At 34.2% G+C, this 21,930-nt stretch overlaps 1 protein-coding gene and 1 pseudogene across 1 annotated transcript; one reads left to right on the forward strand and one right to left on the reverse strand.

Moving 5' to 3' along the window:
• Nucleotides 1-202: 202 nt before the first annotated feature.
• LOC129000981 (rRNA N6-adenosine-methyltransferase ZCCHC4-like) lies at nt 203-11,988 on the forward strand. Its single transcript, XM_054428096.1, is given in 13 exon segments — nt 203-314; nt 1,162-1,230; nt 2,136-2,328; nt 4,015-4,162; nt 4,417-4,482; nt 6,031-6,162; nt 7,218-7,230; nt 7,233-7,367; nt 7,370-7,444; nt 7,788-7,892; nt 8,923-9,086; nt 10,211-10,324; nt 11,878-11,988. Coding segments are annotated over 12 exon segments (1,293 nt in total). The 5' UTR covers nt 203-314; nt 1,162-1,172; the 3' UTR covers nt 11,968-11,988.
• A 140-nt stretch (nt 11,989-12,128) lies between these two features.
• Nucleotides 12,129-21,930, reverse strand: part of LOC128999539 (WD repeat domain phosphoinositide-interacting protein 2-like) — an 86,314-nt pseudogene continuing 76,512 nt past the window's right edge.

The raw sequence follows: 21,930 nt of genomic DNA on the forward strand, positions 1-21,930 counted from the left end.
AGAACAATGAGTTTTATGTTATTAAGTGTGAAGGTGAGAGGAGACCTGATTAATTTAATGGTTTTATTTCTATGGGGGAGCGTCAAGGTGCCACCACAAGGATAAAAACGTCAAAGAACTTTGGTTAGTCTCTATGGTATAACACAGAGAGCCATATAAAGTACATAGCATTACTCTATCTTTTGTAAGATCTTGTACCTACATTAGGAAATCTTGTACATTTTTCAGGGAAATTTAGTACAAAAAAGTGGTACCCCTGTGGACACACTGCATGTTCAGTTTTTCAGTTATCAACAAAAATACGTAACAAACAAGTAACTTATATTATATTATTATATTATTATTATACAATATTAATTAAGTTATTGTAAGTTAGTATAATCGATAGAAAGATTGTTTAGTTAGCTATAAATACTTAACAAACAAATAAGTTATTAATATTAATTAGCCTATTGTAAGTTAGTATAATTGTTAGGCTAGCAAGATTGTTTAGCCATGAATGATATTTTATATTTGCTTATCTTTTAATGATAAACAAATATTAATACTAAGTTACTTTTAAGTAGTTAGTATAACTCAAAGCGGTACGTACAGTTTCTTAACTGGGCTATGCTAATATCGATTTGATTAGTAGGCCTACCTTCAATCGATTTTTTCATTATCAAGTTTGATTGGTTAGGTTAGGTTATGACAGTTTCATTTTATATTTGATATAGTTTGAAATATTTAATTGATATTGGTTGCACTTTAGTTTGCATATGTGAGTAAATGTAGGACGTAAATTAAAATGCAGCCTCGATATTTTCAATTTGACTGTTTAAATCAATGATATTTAGCATAGGCCTAGCCCAGTTAAGAAACTGTCTTTTACCCCATTCTAATTCTTGGGTTAACATCCTTAAGACAAATTTTCTGTTCTGCCTATGTGATTTGTTTGCAATGAATTGGTTAGCTTATTTATGGGTTCATATGTAGGCCTACGGTGATGGTTCCATTGAATTTCTCGCCCCAAACATAGGGGGTGGGAGAGGTTTGGAATGTTTTACACCAAAAATAGGTGAAATACAAAGATTAGGGAGAAAATCTCTGTGAAAAATTCTCACTCCCCAGCTATTACACCTACCGCAACTAAAATAGCCTAAGTAATTTTGTTTTTTTCAGACTGTACTTCCATGGCAGTCGTTGAAGTTGACTGTAGGAATTTAAAAAATAATCCAAAATGTCCCCATGGTGAGTGTGTGAGTCCTAAGTTTGGTAAATCATGCCTTAAGTTATACATTCAAGGTACAATTATTCCAGACCTGTCGTGTCCAACAGTTTATTTAGTTTCCAAAAATTGGTAAATTAAACAGGAAAATAAATTACTCTTATAGGCCTAAGTTTCTATAACCTGCTTTTTTTACTTTTAAGTGAAATGGTGACCATTACTCGAAGGTACCGGTAGGTATTTTAAGCAAAGTATGAATGGAGATGAGTGGCACGATCTTGTAGTCTTGTTACTAGTGTATGTACAAAATTTGAGTTAATTTATCAATTAAAATCCATTTTAGCCACTGAGCTGTGATATTAATTAAAAATAGGTATTTACCTTCGTCTAAATCTCAAAATGTTGTAACTTTAGTTACGGTCGTTTCGGCATTAAATGCCATCGTCAGACGTGGAACATTCAGCTGAAGTAGCGTCGTCATAGTTAAAACACATAAAACTAACAACATTTTACAATTTCAATGAAAGTACAACGAAAAACAGGCCTGTTGCACACACGGTACCAGTTGACATTGCCGCGATCTAAACTGAATGCCGACTAGCTATTAGTCATAAATTAAAAATCAATGGTCACCATTTCATTGAAAAGTATTAAAGTTTATGAAAATGTATTTTAAATATGTTACTTTTTTATAACAGCAATCAATGTAGGTAAATCACATAGGCTAGCTCTTAAATCAACAATTTTACCATTTATTAGTACCTAGTTTTATTCACTTAATAACTGTTATAAACAAACATGATCTTGATAAGGTAAATCGGTATCGCACTAGATTCATTTTGCCTCGGAAACAAGTTTTAGACCCTATTAAATTGCTTAATTTGTGCACGGGTCCTATAATGTCTTAGTCATGGATGGACCTTTACAGGCCCAACATTAAAGTTTGTCAAGATCGACAAAGACCAGAAACAGGAGTTCTATGCCTGTTCAACATATCGGGACAGAAAGGACTGCAGCTTCTATCTACGGGTAGGAGACAAACTGACTGACAAGATCAAACAATTGTGGGACCAAGAGCGGAACAAGTTGCCAGTTGTAAACTATGAGCTGTTAGAAGAGAGGTAAGAAAACATAAAGGACTATGTTTGTAATACTTTATGTTTAACAAATAAATTTTGTTAAAAGTAAATTTATACAAACTTTTAACTGTTTGTGCTGTTTTTTTCTTGCCAAATAAAAAATGTCATAAAAGTCAGACGACAGGTGTATTTTGTAGATAAATCTGTATACTTCCACAGGGACATCACTTCGAAAAACCACTTTTATGGGTTTAGGTGGACCCTAAAACGGATATTACTACCCTACCCAAAACTCAAAAATGTTAACGAAAAAATATTTTCTCCTTATAGGCTATTAACCCTCCAAGTGTCCATAGTTTAGGCCTTAATGTCCACCTATTTTTGGCGCATTTGCAAGGTTTTATTAAAACGGATCTGAGAAGCTTAAAACAATGTTAATTCTAATGTTCTATATACCATTTTGTTTGGAAAATCATGGGCTTCAATATTATATATAAAACATAAAGAACATTTTTTCAAAAAAAAAATTTTTAGGTAAAAAAATATAATTTCAAAAATTTTCAAAAAAAATAATAAGTTCGCGCTCAATGAAATTGTATAAATTATAGGCCTATAAATATTTGAAAATAGCCACTTTGTTCTAAATTTTATGAGGATTACAAATATATAATAATATAAGGAAGTATATTTGCAAATAAATAAGTTATGGGCAAAAAACTGATTTCAGTACATAGCGTTTAGCTAAGAATGCATAGCCTAACCATAGCTAGGAATCTGGCTGATAATTTACATCAATATCACTACCTACTTCTTCAGGATCATCAACCAGCACTTCAAAACCACTTAAATCTTCTTATAATGCACCACGTATATCACTACTTTTGATTTTTAACACTAAAACAATGATAAACGTAATAAAACACATCAGTCATCGGTCCGGGGGAACCTAGCTGTTTACAAATACACGCACGTCAGCTGTCTGCTACAATATTTTCGGAACTAAAATGAATAGCGCTTAGAGACAGACCTCTGGAGAAAGCTTAGAATATTACGGAAAGAACGATACCTAACTCGATCCAGTTCAATCCGATTCAGTCAGTCATAGAGCCTTCGCCGTAAACGATGTCTGCGTGTCGAAAAATCGACAAGTAACACTACACAAAGTGTGCTGCTTGTCGAATTTTCGTCAAGTAACACTGGGAGGGTTAAGTATAGGGGGGAAAGTAAAAATTATTTGTTAGAAAAATCTGAATATGTTGAAAATTATTTATACATCCTCTGTAGTTGTGGTTATTTTCTATGTGTGGGCATCAACTTGGCCTCTCTACCCTCTCCCATCCCTGCCTTCAGTTCCTCTACCTTCACAATCTGACATCTTTCTCCTCTCATCTTTACATCCTTTGTCCTTATCTACCGCACTTACCTTCTTGTATGTATTTTTCTCTGTCACATTCGTTATACCCACCATCAACTCTGTGTATAGAGGATTTCTTTATTTTCACACGTCCAAAAGATCCTAGCCTTGCATTTACTATTCTAATATCTTTAACCACCCCTCTTCTAACCTTTATTCCAAACTCTACCCTATCCTTTTTTCTTCCAAGCCCTCGTAAAAATCTCATTTCTCCAACTTGGTGTCTGCCCATTGTCTTTCCTGTAAATTCCACACTTCAGCTCTATCAGAAACTATCAGCCTATTCATACTTTAGTTTGATACTTTATTCTCAGGTTACAAGAAGTCCGCAATGTTTTACCCAAGGAGAGACTTTATTGCCACTCTTGCAATGAGCTGGACCTTGCAGCCAGGAGAGATAATCATCAGTCACACCAAGTTCAAACAGTAATACCAGACACGATTCTCTCACATCCGTCAAAAGTATGTAGGCATGTACAAAACCTAACTTATATTTTCATTTGAATGTTATTTTCATAATTCTGAATGTATGGGACTACTTTTATCATTAAGTTAGCCTTCTTACTGATTGAGATCAGGTATTCTATGAGAAACTATTGTGTTAGTAAAAGTAGATGCAGATTTTGTTCTATAATTTTTTTTGTCATTATCTCAACTACCCTTTATTTTTTTTCAGTTTTCAATTTTTTTGTTTCTTATACATTCTGGTTTTACAGATTCTCAGGACAAAAGAAGGCAACAAAAAGGAGGCACAGTATCTGTTTTCATCAATTAGCACCAAGGTATTTGTACTACAATTATAGTACTAGAACCTATCAGATACAGCTCGTGACGTCTAAGGCCGATCGCTACTAGTGTCTAGTTCAAAAAGGCTGAAATGATTGCAGTCCAGTCCTTTCCTTACCTTCACCCTCCTCCCGCCTACACTGCCCTCGCTAGGCCAAATGCCAGCTTAGATGTCACGAGCTGTTCATAGCAGGCCTACCAATATAAAAATATATCTTACTAATATTATAAATCTGAAAGTTTGTGAGTTTGTGTGTGTGTTTGTGTGTGTGTGTGTGTGTTGCTCAATCACGCATAAACTACTGGACGGATTGGGCTGAAGTTTGGCATGATGATAGCTCACATTCCCGATTAACATTAAAGCATATTATTATCCCAAAAATCCTTTCGGGCTCCGCCCCAGTGGCTCTGTAGTTCCCCATGTTAACCTTATGGTTTTTCATATTTAAAAGGAATTAATGAATCTTAACAGCTGTTTTCAGTTAAACAAGTTATTCTGTTCTATGATGTTCAATAGCACAAAAGTTACAAGGATTACCAACAGGGTGCAGCACTATTATTATTTTTTTATTTATGACAACACCTAATTTGCAACCAAAAGGTGAGTGAGTGTAGCGAATGAACTTCAACCTGGAGGCGAGTTAGCGTAGCGAACGAGCTAACCTGAAGGCAAGTGAGCGCAGCGAACGAGCTCCAACCTAAAGGTGAGTGAGCGTAGCGAACGAACTTTAACCAGGACGTGAATGAGCCATGCGAATACTTATGAAGTAAAACGGGGCAAAGCCCGCGGGTACAGCTAGTATATATATATATCTACTAGCTGTACCCGCGGGCTTTGCCCCGTTAAATTTCTTAATTTTCAAGATGAGCTCGTTCGCCTGGCTCAATCACGTCCTGGTTGAAGTTCGTTCGCTACGCTCACTCACCTTTGGGTTGGAGCTCGTTCGCTGCGCTCACCTTGCCTTCAGGTTACCTCGTTCGCCCTACGCTAACTCGATCATAGAACAGAACCAACTTGTTTAATTGAAACAGCTGTTAAGATTCATTAATTCCTTTTAAATATGAAAAATCATAAGGTTAACATGGGAAACTCCAGAGCCACTGGGGCGGAGCCCGAGAGCCCGATCAGAATAAAAACTACTAGTTTTCCTATTTAATGCCAAAGAATCGGTGTACCGAATTTCAGCCTCCTAGGTAAATGGGAAGTGGGAGAATTAGTGATGAGTGAGTGTGTCAGTGAGTCAGTGAGGGCTTTGCCTTTTATAAGTATAGATTTCAGAAGTTATTTAAATTAAAATTATTTAGGCTACATGGTGAGTCCTCTCTCTATCATGTCCTATTTGTATGTTTTTACAAATTGAAATGTATCAATAAAGAAGTGTTTTACATTCTTTAAATTTGAATTATTTTTATTGCCTAGGTCTATATCACGCAATAACTCGCTAAAAAGATTTTATCATGCAGAGGTTTAATTCAGAGAAAATATATCTTCACAAATATTTTACTAATTTTTCTCAAATTTAAATAATGATTTGTCTGTTAAGGTGATTGTGGACAATCTACAGCGAGCGGATGTATCAAGAGTTTTGTGCATCGGAACTCCACGAATCCACGAACACATTCAAGCAATGAATAGCAGAATGGAATCACTTTTATTGGATACAGACCATAGATATGTGAGTAGAACTATTTAGCTGAAAAATGTATTGTACACATTGGTCATCAATCCTGTACATTCGAAATTATGAAGAAACCAGCATTAATAAGTTTTAAATCTATGCCACAGTCTAAACCTGTTCCGACTTAAGACTTAACTCTTTACTAAGAGATCTGAAATTGTATTAGAATTTAGATTAAAGAAAATAGATTAAAATTTCATACTAAGAACTCATTATGACGCCCACAAGATGCATTTTTTGAAAAGGCTCCCAACTTGGTGATTATGGAAAGTAAATAAAAGAAACGTCTTACAACACTTTAAAAACATATATTTACGCTTATACACTCCAACCGAAAAGACACCCCAATCGAAATCGATCACCACTTACCATCTTTTTTTGTATATTTACCGTCTTGTGAGTAACAGTATAAGCGTAAATAAATGTTTTAAGTGTTATATGGCGTTTCTTTTATTTATTTTCCGTTAATTTAATAACACGTACAATGCTGATCAAGAAGTTATTTAACTTGGTGATTGTTTCAGTTGTAGCAAGTTTTTGTACGTTTCTCTTTTGTCCATCAGTTAAATTACAATGGTAACAATAACAAAAATAGGCCTAGTTTGGAGATGTTTAATTATTCTAAGATTTTTTAAGAGCATTTTTAATTAGTTTCTTTTGATAACAATACAAATATTTTTTCCTTAACTACCTGAATTGCTTACAGAGATAGTTTTTAAAACCTAAAACTAAAGTATTAAGAATTGTCATTAATGAAGAAATGCTGTGATCATGGCAACATTCTGAACATCTCCCGTGGTCGACATCACCATCATCTCCTGTGGTCACCAAAACATTACAATTGTGTTCTATGATTGGTGAAAATCTTGAATATCTCACACAGTTGTGTAGACGTCTTCCTCGGTCACAGAAACATCATCATCGTAAGTGGTTGTGTAAATATCTTGAGTATCTGTTGCGGTCGTGAAGACATCACCATTGTCTCCCGCAGTTACGGGAATATAGTAATCATATATTAAATTCTATTTCAATCACTTGTTGAAATGTTTCAGCATTCGTTCTGGCCTGTGACAAGTTTGTGTGGTTCAATATGTTCAATCGATACTTCTACTCCTCTAGTCCCGAGCCGAAGAGAGTTTTGCGAAAGTTTCTGTCAGGTTTTGATCGAGGAGCGCTGGTCATTGATCCTCCGTTTGGTGGACACGTGACCCTTTAACCGCAACTATCAAACATTTCTCCAAACTCTACTCGAAAAAGAACCCTGAAAATGATCTGAAAGGTAAGTCTTATAGTCTAGTCTCCGAAAAATTCGATAACGTAGGGTGTTATTGATTGAAAAAAGGATTTAAAAATCATAAGCTACAATCAACATGGAAGTGTTAAATAAATATAGCCTATAAAGACGTTTTATTTCTTCTAATTTATTTTTCTACTTCTAGTGTATGTAGAGTCCTTTGTTAAACCATACTATCATTGTACTCAAGAAAAAAGGTGTTGCCTTTTAGATGCATCTTTTTTTACATCAGCAAGTTTTTCTGATCACTCTAGTTACATGGAGTTGTAACCTTTATAGTTACAATGAAAATTGCTGACAAGGTATTAACAATTATAATGTTCAACAGTGGTTTGGATTTTCCCATATTTCCGGGAGCGACATGTCACACAAAAGTTGCCTCACTTGAAGATGTTGGACTACAAAGTTGAGTACGACAATCACAGGGATTATAGTAAGTTCAAAAACTGCTTGAATGATAAAAATATGATATTATAGTTAAAAAAATAAGTTGTTGAGTATATGCAGCATTGGACAGTTGCGCTATCCAAATTTTTCCCCCAGAAAAATAACAGGAAAATCGAGGCAGAAGAGAGGAAAACGGCATTTAGGATATATTTGTATAAATTGTTTTATAATCAGCCAAGAAGTTTATTCTTAAATTAACTTAAAAGAAGACTTTGTTCATGACAAGTATCATCATTGCATAAAATCATGGTATTTTTTTTGTATTCTCATGTTTGTGGTTTTTGTAAGTTTATTACAAATACAAACAAACTTGTTAAAATTGATATTTTTATATGTAGGCCTTACTCCTACGTAAATATAGTTTTGAGAGTCAAATAATAATTTATGTAAGGCCTACCTATTGTTATCCACACTGCAAGTGTTTAGCAGTAGTTTACAAAACAGTTTTTTACAAACATTCAGTAAGGATTTTTGCTGAGACAACAATGATGCTTAGAAACAATGAATACAAACCCTTTAAGAAGCTAAATGCTTATGGAGAATAGTCAGACTGGAATTTTGCCGCCAAAATGTGCTTAGCGCAGCCGCCGCCAGGATCGCTCAGTGTGGCGGCCGCACTACTTTTTCTCTCTCTCTAAGCGAATTCTTTGTCTCATTCAGTCAGCTGACTTGGCCGCACGCTCGCGATAGTCTACCTAGTGGTCGCCGCGGGAACTATCAGAAATTCAAATATTTTCAGACTGTTTAACAAAGTGTGATTCTTAAAGGGATTGTATTCTTTGTTTCTAAGCATCATTGTTGTCTCAGCAAAAATCCTTACTGAATGTTTGTAAAAAACTGTATTGTAAACTACTGCTAAACACTTGCAGTGTGGATAACAATAGGTAGGCCTTACATAAAATAAATCTTTAAAATCTCCAGATTACCAGACAGCAATAAAGGCCGTCCACATAAAATTTGATCGATAGTTGGTATATTTATGCTGCAAAAATGTACAGAATTACAATCATTTTCAGGTTCGAAACGCAAGTTAGGATCACCCGCAAGGTTGTTTACCAACCTAGACCCGTCTCAGTTTGTTCTACCAGAATCTGAAGGCTACAGATTTTGTCAGCCTTGCTCAAAATGGGTTTCACCCGAAAACAACCATTGCAAGAAATGCAACGCATGCACTTCTAAGGTAATTTATCCAATGAAAAATTTAGATGGAATTTGATGGATGATTGTAGACATTTTCTATCACAAATACACATGTTTTCACTACGTTTTGGGATCTGGAACCTAACCTGGTTTCTGGCTCTAGCCGACTGTTTTGTATGTTGTTATAGAGTTTTCTGTGTGGTTTATTCAATGTGATTTTTCAGCTTTAGTTTGTTTATTAATCTTGTCATGTTTTAAATTCTTTCTCATTTGAGGACGTGCTAAAATTCCAGATCCCACAACGTTGTGAAATATAGTTTTTTACTCATCGTAATGGAAAATGTCTGCAATAATCCAGACGTTTGATTTATGAAGTTCCATGAAACCACCTTTAATGAAAATGAACTTCAAACGGAGTATAGTTTAAGTCCTCTTGTCTAATCTGATCCATTAACAATATCATTGACTATTGGATACTGCATTTAGAATCTGTTCCATCTGTCTCCAATAACATGACAAACTGCTTTACATGCTATGCTTGGATATTTCTCATCATACGATTAAAAACAAACAAGAACACAAATGAGAATATTGTTATAAAGGCAGCAGCTTTCCAGTTAGTTACAGTGTTGTGTAGTGGGTATGATTCTTTTTATATGTGTGAGGAGAAGATTTCTACCAGCTATTTATTACAAACTAGGACTATGAGAGCTTAGATTCTTCTTTTTGAAAGTGTTTAAATGTAAACTGTAAAGGAATGTAGAAAGAAACTAAATTCAAATTGTATTAGCTTTCTTATGTTCTGACTGCAAATACTTTTTTCAACCAAAAATGTATATTTTGTTTAGGCCTGTTTCAATGATTCGACCTTTGTTATAGGACGTCCACCCTTACGTAGTGAATAGTAGAATCCAGTATCGTAGAAAGTATCCACTCATCTGTTGTCAGCGGGTGGATTGCTCGTGCTAGTGCTATTTTTTTGTAATCAAACTAACATAAATTAAATTATTGTAAGCTATATACGACTCCCTGCAAGTCACCTTAGTTGGAAATGCTTTTAGACGCATCGGTTGAAACTGGACTCCAACATTGTATTATGGCCTACACGAAACCAAATGCAAGGTCGTGATGTGTTAACGAGTCTAACTGATTTATCTTTGACAGAATGGCCGAACGTACAAGCACTGTGATGAGTGTAGGAGATGTGTGAAGCCGCGATGGCAGCACTGCAACACATGTCGAGACTGTTTACCTGTAGATCACATCTGCGGTAGTCAGGTAAGTCAACATTTACTAAGCAGTTGTAAGAGTAGGCTTCGGCGCAGAGACAGACGGGCTCATGAGAACGGATTTTTTTGTACTGCACACAGCCGCAGGAGTCTGCAAGTAAACTGACTATCCCTTCCCATCCTTCACCTCGTGCTTTCACGACTTCGGTGGCTATGAAATAGCATACCGTGTTGTGCAACCATTTTTTTGAAAAATTATCATCCATAAGGTAAAGAAAAAACAGAAGTACTTGTGACATACGACATCATGGAGAGGAAATTTTAGTCCGTCCGTCTGTCTCTGAGCGTGCCCGCTTTCAGGCAGGATGGGTATCACTGATATAAAGATGTTTCTTTTAAATGAATCTGTCTGTGAAGGCTCCCTTCCAAAATCTGGTAGCAAGACCAAGACTAGAGTCCATTACCCAAAACGATTCTTTCCATAAGTGTGTGTTACTATTTATAAACTCACACCAATAAGTCCTCAATGATGCTAAAAATACATCTTATTCAATTTTGCACGTTTTCAATGACTGTCATGAACTTACAATACATAGTACATACTCTTTTGCAAAATATGTTAGTGTAAATTGTAAAATCAAAGCATTTGCCAAATGTAAATAAAGGGAATATAAAAACTTTAAAAAAATATACCCCTCTTGTAGATTACATAAAAGTTAATCAATGAAATTAATCCTATAAGCTTACGGATTTTTAGATCATAAATAAGGATTATTATGTACAAGGATAGGGATCAGCTAGCTGACCTGGTAAACAGAGTCCAGATTAGCCTTGGTAACACACATAACACAACACTGAAAACTTAATTTCGTCCAGTCTTCTTTCTTCTCCTTCCAGATGAAGTTCCTAAACTAGGACAAAATATTAAGTTTTCTGTTTTGCTCTGTTAAGCTCTGTCCATCCTTGTACATAATAATCCTAATCAGCCAATTGGCCATTCCTTAAATTCTAAGATAATAAATAAGACCTTTTATCAAATGGTCTTAGTTTTAAAAAATGTTTAGTTTTTTATACAATTATTATAGCCTTTAGAACAAACAGTGCAACTAGTGAGAAAAGTGAGCAATTGACTCACTCGAGAGAAATCCTTACTCACGAGCCGTAGGCGAGTGAGGAATGGTTTCTCGAGTGAGGCAATTGTACTTTGAACTCCAGTTGCACATTATACTTTTCCTACAGTTACCATAAAACAAAAACATTTGTGAAGAAACATAACCTATTTTTACACAGAAGTGAACTTTTAATATAACATTTAATGTGAAGTGACAAATACAACAGTACAACAGCTGACCAGCTGATTTACAGCCAGTGCTGCCAACGTATTTCGCCCGCATACGACGTTGCCTGCATGTTACGCGCTCACTATTTCGTGCCTTCACGTTGCAAATCTGGAGTGAGACAAAGTAATTAGAGTGATACAATGTTAACATTGTCTCACTGGTGAGCGAATTAGCCACTTTGCTTTCTCAAATCAGTGAGAGAACATGTACATTGTTAGGTAACTGTAGGTAGGAAAAATAAAATGTCTTGTTTTGTGTGCAGGTATTCCAGTCACCGAACGAAAACATAGAACCAAGACACAAAAGGATAAGAAAAATGAAAATGGTGATGAAGAACAAAAATAAAAAATAAATTAAAATCGTCTAAACACAATTTTGTTTTTTTACAATACCATTAGGCCTACCATTCGGACACTACAGTCACAAATTTCACAAATAATGACCTCGATTACAAAAATTACTGATGTGTACTCATGTGGGATGACAAAAAGACCAATCTACAAAGAATTTGATTTATTTAGAGTGAATAAAATAAACGTCGAAATTGTGATCCACATAACGGAACAGAAAGACTTAATAAATATAATATACATTGGTGCCGGGAATATTTACACGTTCAATCAGTAGAGACCGGAGGGAACTCTGAGTCATCGGTGAGGCGGAACCCGTCTTTGGGCGGCGAAGACGTGGCCAGGTTCATCTCGTGGAACTTCTCAGAGTCTGAAAACAGCCCAAGTGTTAAACACGAGAACACAATGAAAACATTGTTAAACACAATACAAAATATTACGTACAAATCCCTTCAGAAATAACAAGTTACTATAATAATACTATAATATAATACTATAATAAGAAATAATACGTTATATAAATGATCACAGCTAACATTATTGTTGAATCAAAATTTTCGGGAACTGTTTCATTGACCTGGCGAAAATACTGGCTGACGTTTTACACACGTTAAAAACGCATTCAAAACATCGGTCAGTTTTTTTGCCTATTAAATGGCGTTGTCATCTCCTAAAGATTTGGAGTCTATGGAAGCCAGTTTGGATAGCTTCTAATATAAACATTGTAACGTCTGAATTTTAAAAAAACCATCATTTTGTGAAACAAAAGTCGTCATTAGAATTTGTCTAATGTCAAGAAGAGCCTAGAAAGAAAATAAATTTGAAATTTAATCAAATACAATGTTAACATAAAGGGTGTTTCGAAACTCTCTCCCGATACTCAGTGGACATGTTCCTTAGGTAAAAATTGATGTTTTGGTTCTACTAAATAAGAACAACAGATTAAACTGAAATATACTAACTAGTTATTCCAATGGAGGTTAGTTCCTCAAATTGACTTGGTACATTTACCAATATGGTATACATAGTCTTGCTATTCAGTACAACGCAATGTACTGAATATGCCTCCTGAAGAATATGAAGAAATTTGTAAGTGCAAAAAAATTTTAAGTGTTACTTCAAAATAGTAAATTATGTTATTTTGTTTCCAATTGTGTACCACAATCACTCTAGATGGTTAAGTTTAAATATGTCCTTTGGGGTCCCTTAAGAGATCAGATTTTATTTGTTAGCTGCAAGTATAGGTTTTGCAAAGAGTTGCAAGTCGATAAGAGCTGTCATTGAGCAAAAATAGTTTGATTATTAGTCACATGGAATTAGCAAAAGAGACAAAATTCTATGTATCGGTAGTCCATTCATACTTGGCTTAAAATACCTACTTTGTATGGTTGCCATTTCATTGTAAAGTATTCAAGTATTACATGTCCTTATCAGACACTTTTTTATATTAGATCTTTTAATTAAGAAGTGCTTTATAGCTTTACATTATGTTAGAGTTATAACTTGAAACATTGAAATTATGGTGCTTACCTACATCACGGTCCTTAGTGACCCATAATTTTCAATAGCAAAAAAAGATTCTCGCTTAAAATAACATAGCTCCAAAAATTTTCTGTGATATTCGGCTTATGGAGAAGTGGTTAGTTAAATATTATTGATACAGTAGCAAAGAATTAAGTTTATCAGTTTGTTCCGTAAGTAAACTCTATTTCATTCCAGTGTGGGTAAAGGAGAGCCTCCTTAGTAAGAGGCACACTACACTTTATGGCTTGTGAAAGTTCTTATTCTGAACATAAAGAAATTTTTGTATGGCTTGTTAAATTAAGATAATGTAATTAAACAATTCCTGTTAAATATGCAAGGAGCATATTACCAGGTAGATAGTTATTGAACAAAAACAATTGAATCCAATGCTGTGTTAAGGATTTCTTCTGAAAGATCCTAAATACTTTTAATTTATCACAATTAGTGAAAAAAATAAAAAGAACATAATACCATCCATGGTCATTGATAATATAATCAAGTAAACAAATTATTAAATTAATTAGTCAGTTTATATTAGAACAGATAAAAATTCAATTATTTTCCAGGTAAAAAAATATTTTTTATCATCCATGTTTGAATATGAAAACCTGGCATGTCCTTATAACTAATATAACAATTGTAGAACTAGTGCAACATTCATTTTGACAAGCCAAAAAGCCAATTGGGATGACAGAAACCAATCAATTGTACAGAGAGTCAATTATCCCAGCTTTGTTCCAGGACTGATGTGAATAATCCAAAAACAAAAATTGAACTAATTTTTATTTAGAATCCTTATTACTGGAAGTAAGAATAGAGGACATAAATTTGGAACAATGAATTATGTTGTGTTGCAAGTACCCAAACAAAAAAATTGATCAACTGACAGTAGGATAATTGACTCTTCATCCTTCTCCTGTTTCCACGCAGGAAGGAAACGGAGCTTACTCCGGGAACAAGCTGGTAATCAACACATACTACCTGACATGTGGCCGGGCGAGTGTCCTTTGAGAATGCCCGCGTAGGAGGAGCTACACAGGCCTGGTAGACAACACAAACAAGAGTTGGCGGCAACATAACCTCACATGCATACATGCAACTAACTCTACTGGGTGTGTTGTGGGTGGATAGAAGTTTGCACTTCCGCTATCTGACTACTATATTTTTTAGGTTCAAATTTTATATTCAAAAATCTTGTTTAAGTTAGGATAGGTTAGGATATACGATATACGTATAAACTTCTGGTTGAAAGGTTAGCTTAATGCGATAAAAAAATTGAATAAAATTATATGGAGAAAAAAACACATTGTTTCGTAAAAACTCCTAAGTAATATTATTTTCAGAAATGAAATACATGTTCTGTACTGTGCAATATGATAAAGTCCACTTTATACAATCATAAAGTGTAATGAATCAAGTTATAACTCTAACATGAGTTGGCATGATTATTTTACTTGCTTAAACCCAAACGAAGCTCTTTGGACGCAACCACATCAGATACAACCTGGGTTACTAGATTCCCAAAAATATCGCTCAATAAACAAAGGATAACTTAGTTCCTCAGTGACAGCACTTATCAATTTGTTGAAAATAGAAAATAGAATACTTATTATTTCTTGTTTCAATGGGCACAGGTTACATGCACTCACCACTTACTCGCTCATGTGCATGTAACGTAACAATGTAGTTTTATCATATTCCCATCATTATTATTTTAGTACCCAATTTTGTTACAATTTTCCATAATAACTGGCAGTTATAATTAGGCCTATATCTAATTTTTATAATCTGAAAGAAATTCTTAAATGTTTAATAGGCCTACGATAGAAGAGTGGAAAAATTTATATTTCACTTTCAAGATTAAGAGGACAGGTAAAATTCCCTATACTTCAAACAATAATTTGAGACAGTTTGGGTTATTCCCCTTAAAAATACAACTACTTCTAGCTTAAGAGATAAATTGATACCCAAGTTTTGTCATTAATTTAAATCATATTAGTTTTAAAAATTAGCACTATGTTTCTAAAGAATATCTAAAATTTGGATATAAAGTAAAATTACACCAAACTACAATGGTTCCGAAACTAAATGTTAGTTAAAAATATTGAATCTAGTAACCAAGGTGATGAAGCAACTAAGATTACATCCAAGCATGTCTAGCCTATCACTCAGAAATCAGAATTTGATTATAGATGTTGGTGAATTAAATATTTCCTACGTCTAGTTAATACTATTCTGACAAACTTTAAAGGGGAGTTTTACGACCAAAATTAACGGTAGGCCCTACGTTTTTTTATTGAGACAGAATAGCGTTTCCAAATATGGTTAAATATTAGTATGAAAACAAATATAATTACATTTTGAAATTTTACTTGAAATATTACATGCCGGAACTTAAACACGATAGAATTTTTTTTTTTTTTGAGACTAGGAAAGTGTTTGCTACATTTGCAATAGCTGTTCCTTAACTGGGTGTATTTTATAATGTTTAACTAAGTTGTATGTGTTGGAAGCAGATCCAAGCTATCAGAAAAACTTGTAGTGAAGCGTTATGTTAAAGTAATGTATCAAAAAAACTGTAGAAGCAAACTTAAAAATTTACAACAATTTAATTAAACAAGAATTTTCTTCCCTAATGTTTCTGTTTTTTTTTTTTAAGTTCAAATAAAAAATTGGACTAAGATTTAGTTCCCGGTAAAAATGTCTGTTAGTAGTTACAAACAAAACAGCTGCCACCCAAACTAAACTACTCTACATCTGCACACACTGGATAAGTGACAAATGAAATAAAAACAAGAGATTTACACTTCACATGTAGTTTGGTAGGAAGTCTAAGCATGCATGGGAAAAACAGGGAAATAAGAAAACGCACCATAAAACCGTAAAACCTTTCCAATACTGCTGAGATCTGAGATTTTATTTTCTGACTTAGTGAACAGATGATAATCAACACACATGGTATGGTGACGTCAAAACAATTAGTATGCAATTGTTTATTTTGATTGTCTGAAAAATTTGTATACACTTGCAATTAATTGTGTTTACAAAAAAATTCAGCTGAGTTATAATTTTTCAGTTCTGACCATGTATTATAAAATATATTGCTAAACCAACGAGAATAATATCAAGATAGAATTTGATTTTGCCAAATACTACAGTTAGTTTCAACTATAAAACCGATACAAGACTGTACCAAGTAAGACCAGCTGGAAACAGTGCCCTCTTTATTATGTCCTAAGACTGCAAGAAAGATCACAAAAAAAATATTCTGGAAATTTTGATATAGATAAATTCCAGCAATTGGTCAATTTTATACAAAGTTAAGACGATTCTTATTCACATCGTCGAAATGACGAAAGTGTGCAAAATTAAAAGCAGTAGTTCTGAAATTTAAAATAAATCTAAAAACCTACTCGTAGTGAAAATGTTATGGTTTTTTTATTATTACTTAATTGGAAAATAGCTTAAGGATTTTTATATTTTTTTGGGAAATTTTTATCTTAGGCTATATTTTTACAAAAAAAAAATGATATTTTTAATAGCGTTTCATTTATTGTTCATTCTCAGCAGAATTGGAAAGACTATTTTGATGACTTACGTTTAAAAGAATATTCTATTGTGAACAGCTGTCTAAACCATAAAAGAAAGTTATTAAAAGTTCAAAATTGTCCATTTTTTCAAGAAAAACATAAAGATAACCGTTTGGTATGTTTAAAACACTAGATAGAAACATCTAGAGAAAATTAAACCTAAGTTGTTGGCTTGGAGTGAAATATGTTTTCGATTGGCAATTAGAATGATCGACACTAGCAGGTAACTAGTGGGAGTAGAATTTGTCGTTTCTATATTAATCAAAATACAATCATTTTGCAACCATGAATTTACTTCATCTGGTTATGACTCAATTTTTTAAAGCTGTTTATAACTTCAGTTCATTATTTAAAGACAACCAAATTTAAATGTTACAAACTAAAAGAAATATTGAAGTTTCTATAAAATGTTTTGACTTTACAACAATAATGCCTTTTGTAATACTCCAATCAACAAATCACTAGCTAACCTATCTAGGTAAACAAAACCTAGTAAAGAGGCCATTTGAAAATTGTGTAGGCAAAGAGCTAAGGCTCCAGATTGCCAGACTGTAGGCCTTGATTATAGCGTTTAACCTAGCTAACTCTCAACAATATCTACCTGGGGTGGGGGAGTCGGTTTTGTCGATTGGCAGCGGATTGGACGAAGGGGGGATTTCTCCTCCGACACTCACTACGTCTGTGATCGTCTCCGCTTTACCATCCAACCTGAGAACACAAAGTCAGTAAAAATCTACACTGAACATTACAGACAATACTATACCTCTCACTAACATCAAAGGAAATATTCAACGAAAACTAGTACAGTCAACTTGAAATCTCTGTCAATAATTTATTAAAATTTGTTAATCTGTTAATTATCAGGAATAAATGCTTGGAATCAGTTTTTAAAGTCTATTAACTGAAAAGGTTGTTTTTCTCCCAATAAACTTAACACTTTAAGCCCTTTGCCTATTTTTATTATATTTTTCTGTCAATTTAGTAGGTTATGTCTTTTATAATATATTTATTTCAACATGATATTCTATATTTAACTAAAATGAAAGCAAAAAAAAGGAAAAATCCATGTCCTCCTCCGCATTAATGTAAAAATAAGCTTTTGTGTACAATCCCTTTTAGTTTTAAGTGCAATAATGCCGTCAATTTCCACTAAGCCAAACACCGTTTACTATGGGCCTCTCCTGCTACAATCCTCAGTGTAACAACCCACCTTAGCGAACTGAGCTACCATTCGACCGTCGGCCGGACCCGACAAGTACAGATGTAAGCACACTAGTCCCCGCAGGTAAGATTCAACAATCTAACTCCCCAAGCTATACTCTGTCAATTCTATGAAGTTGTGCATTCTACCTTCTGTTAAAAAATTGTGCGAGTGATATATTAATTTGGTTCTGAATCTAATTCCGATTATTGCAATGACAATAATTGATACATTAACATACTAACCATTGACACTTAAGATTTTTAGAATTGTAAATGATCTTGGCCGACTCATATAAAAATTAATATAGTTCTAAACTCAATTTTTCTGTCAAAAAAACTCAATCTAGAAACATTTTAGTACTCTAGAGACAGATATTGCTTGTACCTGTACTGCTTGACCAGGGTGGTCTCCCCACCCTCGATGTGTCCAGGTTGTATATGTAGAGGAAGCCATCAGTAGAGGGGCTACCAGTAGACGCAGCACTCTCTGTATCCTGTGGAAGAAATATCGTAAATACAGCTGTAGACTTGTGGCATTAGACATTTGAGTTAATTTAGACAAAATGGAAAGGAATATATTTAAGGAAGAAAAACCTAACCCCCAGTCGAACTGGCCAAAAATCCAAAAACTCACAGATAACTGCAGCAACAATATTATTCTTTAAGCATTTAAAAAATTTCTAGTAATATTACATGTTTAAACATTATGTCTTCAATTTTATTTGTAGCAAATTTGCTATAGCTTGCTAAAACAATGTAGCATTTTAAGTTGTGTATAGCATAATGCTAAAAATGCTACCGCAGCTTAGACCCTGGTTACAATGTTATATAAAGATATATGTATCATTTTCGTTGATACATCACATCAAACTAATATGAGAATTACTACAAAGAAAAATATAGCCTATAATCCTAAACATATTTTAACACTTATTCTTAAATAAGAACATCCAAAAACTGTACATCAATGAGACATACTGACTTTAAATCTCCCAGCTTCAACTATCCTAACTAGCTAACAGGCTGCATTATGTATATACTAACGTGGCGACTGCACAAGCCGTCTGTAGCCGTGGACAGGCAGGTGCACGCACACACAGGAAGCTGCCCTGACTGAACACGTCTGTCACCTGTGTGGGGAGATACTTGGCTGACAGAGTGGCAGCCTTGGTCAGGTAACCCATCCACCCGGCGTTGTCCTCTACAGGCGCAGGTCTGTAACAGTGGGCAACACTTGTACTATGATGTAAAAACATATTGAAGTTGAGGATAATATAACATTCAGACTAGCTGAAAATCTAAATTCAAACTAAAAGTACAGTAGACTTAAAGGACCCATAATCGATCAATCCACCCTCGCTCGTAAGACCATTTCAGTTTGTTTCGACCTTGTTTTCAGAAACAGTTCAGTTTAGCCGCCGCTTTCTAGGAATCTCGGCATTCCTCTCCCACACTCGGCGATGGGAACAATACGCTAAACTCTACATGGATGTCACTAAGAGATAAGTTATTAAGTTACCGGTATTTTATATTATCCTAAAAAATATTATATATTTCCAGTGTGTCATCATCGTTCGTAGCCCGAGTACATTGTGTTGAAACAGCGTGTTTAGCCGTTTAGTTTATTTAATTGAACATTAGTTTTAATAACACTGTGAAAATAGGTAGGTGTTTTGAAATGAAGTGTTTTTATCATATACAGTACTACCTCTATATATAATTCCCAAAACAAAAAAATTGCATCAGTGAAACGAAAACGGAACATTGTTACAGTTTTTTTATTTTTTTTTTTTTTTTTGTCCTAGGACACTAGGCACGAGCCTGGGATTGTTTTTCACATTACTTCAGGCTAGACCTAGGGGTTGCGGCATTATCAACTTAGATAAAATCCATTGGTGACTTGGTGGGGATCGAACCCCGGGACCTCAGGGACTGAAGTCCCGCGCTCTAACCACTACGCCAGCTCGCTCCCCAACATTGTTACAGTGGAACAGAAACTTAGCGCATTTGGACCATCTTGACAAAGGTGCATCCGTGTTTAACAGTTTAGCGACAAACTGGGTTTTGTAATAACAACCGTGAAAAAAAGGGAGTTAAGTGTAGTTTACTTTGTAAATATAATGCATGCACAACTTCAGAATGAAGATTAAATGATTTCAAATGACCTTTTGAGCTATCCAGGGTCTCCAGCTTCCCATCAAAATTAAATTCCATGACAATTGTAGGTTTTCCAAGTTCAAAATTCAAAATTTCTAGGACAAAACTTTAATAAGCATTAGTTTATTTATTCTATACCGTCATGTTTAGCCTGTACATACGCATTTGAGTATGAGTCCATTGATTTAATTTTTTCAAAAATGAAAAGAAACATTAGAAAAAAACATTAGGATGCAGTGATGAATTTCATTACAAAACCGAGAGATGAAATTACGCTATTTTGTAATTGAGTGATGAGTGGAACCAACATTGAAATTTTGATTGGTGCTATATAAACTGCTATAATTTTGTATAGCATGCTTGCCTGAATGGTGTCCTTCTGTGCACAAGGATCACTAAAACGTTACACTTTGAGGTGTAGGGTGTAACATAAAGCATTTAAGGGCCTAGATCTTTAGGATTTTTTGTGAGTATAAATACTCTCTTATCCTGGACGCGTTGCAGAAAGTCAACAGTCCCGGAAGGTCAAATAATTTATACCTGTGCCGCTAGGTCAAAAACTACAATGTTTGCAGTGTCTGTAGATCAAAAGTCCCAGTAAGTCAAATAGTACAGTCCGGGCTAAAAACGTAGTCTATGTTAAAGCAATTGACTTATTGGAATTTGACTTAATGCAACAGCAGTTTTAATATAACGAAATAAGATAAAATATAAGTTCAGTTCGCTGAGTCAACAGTGCCGGAAGGTCAAAAGTATAATCTGTTAAAAACAACGATAGTCCTCTCGACGCATGACTTCAATAATTTCGTGTTTTGGTGTACTTAAAGTTGTGCTAAAATTTTGAAATTTGGCACAGAGCTTCTTGGTTAGTCCTACTCGATGACTATTTTGTTGGAACTTTAAACTATTTACCGATCTAATTAATAAAAATTGATTTGTATGGTGAAATAGTTTTAAATCGTGATTTCTAACATGAAAAAGTTAGCATGCGAGATTTTTTTTTGTTTTTGGGTTAGAGAGGTTTTGTCTGTGGCAAAGTTGTAGCCAAAAGTGTGATGCGTAAAATATATTTTTTTGAATTTTTTACAATCAGTGGTTCAGTAGATAACTTGGGTTGAAGAGGACGGCAAATTTTGCATTTCGCAACGCATGGAAAGAACTACATCGTACGATGCGACTGCTGAGTGGACTTTTAATTTATAGTTCTAAGGACAAGAAAAAGATGAATATACAGATCACCAGTACATTCATATTATTTATAAAACATCTTTCTTTATTACCAGCTTACATTTTTCACTTATAAGAATACATCATAAACAGGGTGTTAAAATAAGCGGGGAGATACTTTACCTAGTAATTCCTTGGGTCAAAATAAACAGAAAATCAAGGCTAACATTATTTGTTCCAAAATTATTTCGTTAACCAGATATCCACCATTTTGTATTTTTTACATACAAATATTTATCTTTGCACTTTTCCAACCGATGTTTA

Source organism: Macrosteles quadrilineatus, unplaced genomic scaffold (assembly GCF_028750875.1).
Source record: "Macrosteles quadrilineatus isolate MER2022 unplaced genomic scaffold, UCM_ALF_1.0 Scaffold_8__2_contigs__length_117827958, whole genome shotgun sequence".
NCBI classification, from domain to species: Eukaryota; Metazoa; Arthropoda; class Insecta; order Hemiptera; family Cicadellidae; genus Macrosteles; species Macrosteles quadrilineatus.